At 38.5% G+C, this 2979-nt stretch overlaps 1 protein-coding gene across 1 annotated transcript; it reads left to right on the top strand.

Annotated features, from left to right (window-relative positions):
• The first annotated feature begins 1385 nt into the window (after positions 1-1385).
• LOC139438522 (olfactory receptor 7A17-like) lies at positions 1386-2357 on the top strand. The gene has a single exon (XM_071213616.1). The coding sequence runs from the start codon at positions 1386-1388 to the stop codon at positions 2355-2357; it is 972 nt and encodes a 323-aa protein (XP_071069717.1).
• Positions 2358-2979: the final 622 nt, after the last annotated feature.

Here is a 2979-nt window from a genome sequence, read left to right as displayed (position 1 = left end):
TGTCATTGTAAAAAGATATCACTGCCTTTGTCTTTTTTGTGAATTTCTTTTTGTTCTTTTTTTAGTTTTTCTTGGCTTCAAGGGTGATAAAACTGGAATTGGATTGCCATCAGAAGCAAGAAAGGATTTCTTCATCACAATTTCTCATGTGATGCTTGAGTTTTTATCTTTCCTTTTAAGTCTATTTAATTCCTTCCTGTCTTATTACTGAGCAGATATTTTATGTTCCTTTAAATAAAGGGAATAAAGTGATCATAACAAAAGGGAGCACTGTGTTTACATGAGCATGGGAGGCTTGTCAGCTAGAATTTCAGAGCACCATTTCTAAATACTTGGAGAATGGAAAACCTGATGTTGTCAGCTTGCATTTTATTTACTCCTGGATTATCTGTGTGGCTGAGTATGAGAAGAGCATGATGTTAACTCCAGCCCAATGATGCTAAGGTGTGCATTATGTGTGTGTGTGTGTGAGGTGTGTATGGGATATGATGTGTGATGTGAGCAGTCCTCAGAGCAGTGGCATCTAAGCTCATATATTACAATAGGTTGTCTTCTATAGTACAGAGCCTGGAGGCTATTCTAAAAATGCCAATAAGACCAGTTCCATTCCATTTGCTGGGATAGCTTTGCATCCAAATTAATGAATAGTGAGAGGTTCAGAATATGAATAAAGAACTCCCTGAATTTGAAGATTCAGCAGCAACAAGTCTGCCTTGTTCTTAAACTTCCTCTGAAATCACCTCTATTCACTATCCTCTTAATCATTTCCCTGCCACACTGACCTCCTTGTTCACTCTGAACACTGGAAAAAAGTCATTTTTAGGGTCTTTTTCCTAGAAGTTATCCCACTGGGCACAAATTTCCCCTTACATCCTCATGGCTACTGCCTTCTTTTCCTTTAGGTGCCTCTTTGAATTTCACATCATATATGGGACTTTTCTGAACACCAAGTGAAAAACAGCTCCATCATTTCACTTTTTTTACCTGCTTTCTTTTCCTTAAAGCATGTGAAATCATCCCCTTTATAATATGATTGTGTTTTAATTGCATCTATTCTATGTGTGCTGATTGTTGGGACTTTTGAGTTACAGCATTGTAAACTCATTGCCACAACTCTACTTGCCTCTTAGTCACAACTCAATACATATTCCACAAATGAATGAATATCTCATGAAATCCCTAGTGTTCATGAATTCTTGGTAAAGGGCTGAGTTTGGGGGATGGAATTCCTAGTCATAGGTGGCACTACAAATACCCTAAAGGGATAAGATCTATATAAATAATATAATATTAAATTTATCACTGAAATAGGCAATGTAACATTTCTGTTTGGATAGTGCTACTTGCTTTGTTCCTTTTTGTTTCTTCTTAGTCTCATCAGACACATGAGACCTGGAAATGAAACGCAAATTTCAGAATTTCTTCTCCTGGGATTTACAGAAGTTCCAGGAGTGCAACCCCTCCTCTTTGGGTTGTTCCTGTCCATGTACCTGGTCACCATTTTTGGGAACCTGCTCATCATCCTGGCCATCATCATTGACTGTCACCTCCACACACCCATGTACTTCTTCCTCTCAATCTTGTCCCTTTGTGATATTGGTTTATCCTCCACTACTGTCCCAAAGATGCTGGTGAACATCCAGGCACAGAGTAGAATCATAACCTATGCAGGCTGCCTCACCCAGATGTATTTTTTCTTGCTCTTTGGAGGGTTGGATGACTGCCTCCTGGCCATGATGGCCTATGACCGCTTTGTGGCCATCTGCCACCCCCTTCACTATACAGTCTCTATGAAACCCCAGATCTGTGTCCTGATGGCTCTGGGGTCCTGGACCATGAGTGTTATGGAATCCTGTTTACAGAGTTTATTGGTGTCACAACTGTCCTTTTGTTCAAGTGTAGAAATCCCAAACTTTTTCTGTGAACTTCGTCAGATGGTCCAACTTGCCTGTTCTGACACTTTTCTCAATTACTTAGTAATGTATTTAATAGCTGGAGTGCTGGCTGGGGGTCCCCTTGCTGGAATCCTTTTCTCCTACTATAAGATTGTTTCCTCTGTATTTGCAATCTCGTCAGCTCAGGGGAAATATAAAGCATTTTCAACCTGTGCATCTCACCTCTCAGTAGTCTCCTTATTTTATTTCACGAACATAGGGGTGTACCTCAGTCCTGCTGCTTCACACAACACACATTCAGGTGCACCAGCCGCGGTCATGTACACTATGGTCACACCCATGCTGAACCCCTTCATCTATAGTCTGAAGAATAAAGATATAAAGAAGGCTCTGAAAAAATGCTTTGGGAGGAAAGTCTGCAAAGTGTCATTTGTCTTGCAGCAGCTGAAAGGCCAGTTTTAGCAGCTCCTAAACCTTCAGAGCTACATATTTCCTTTCTTTGTTCAGTAGGTGCATATAGACCTGCCTAGAGTCAAGATGACCTCAAAAATGAAGAAGTAAAATTTTAAATCACACATTGTGTTATAGAGAAAGATTTTATTTTTGATAATGAAAGAGTTCTCCTTGAAGTATGCATGATTCATGTACATATTTAAGGAGTTTTTCAGTGTTGTTCAGGAATGGATTGCATTTTCTGAATAATTTCATTGGATCACCTCCTGTTCCTGCTTGAATTCTACCAATGCTGCCTATGAATATCACTTCTTGATTTCCTCTGAATAAAATATCTGCTTTTGTTCAAAACTGTCATAAAATTTAAAGAGGTGACAAAATACAACCTAGGTATTTCCTCTATCAGTCAGTAATTTATCTCTTGTATGTTCAAATCTCTAATCGATATTCTTTTCTTAAAAAATCAAATTTATTGATACACCTTAATAAAGCATACAATCCACCCAGAGTGTTCAATTAATGGTATTTGGTTAATCACATAGACCTGTATTCATTAATTTCTAATATATATTCTTGATCAGATTTGACTAAACACAGGAGGTTGACATTTTGGCTATCATACCTCTTTTAA

The sequence above is a fragment of the Dasypus novemcinctus genome, unplaced genomic scaffold (assembly GCF_030445035.2).
Source record: "Dasypus novemcinctus isolate mDasNov1 unplaced genomic scaffold, mDasNov1.1.hap2 scaffold_159, whole genome shotgun sequence".
In the NCBI taxonomy this organism is placed as follows: domain Eukaryota; kingdom Metazoa; phylum Chordata; class Mammalia; order Cingulata; family Dasypodidae; genus Dasypus; species Dasypus novemcinctus.
Note: the sequence above shows the minus strand (reverse complement) of the source record. Positions and strands in the feature narration are given on the sequence as shown.

Coding starts and splice junctions, on each gene's coding strand:
- LOC139438522 (XM_071213616.1), top strand. CDS start 1,386: ATGAGACCTGGAAATGAAACGCAAATTTCAGAATTTCTTCTCCTGGGA.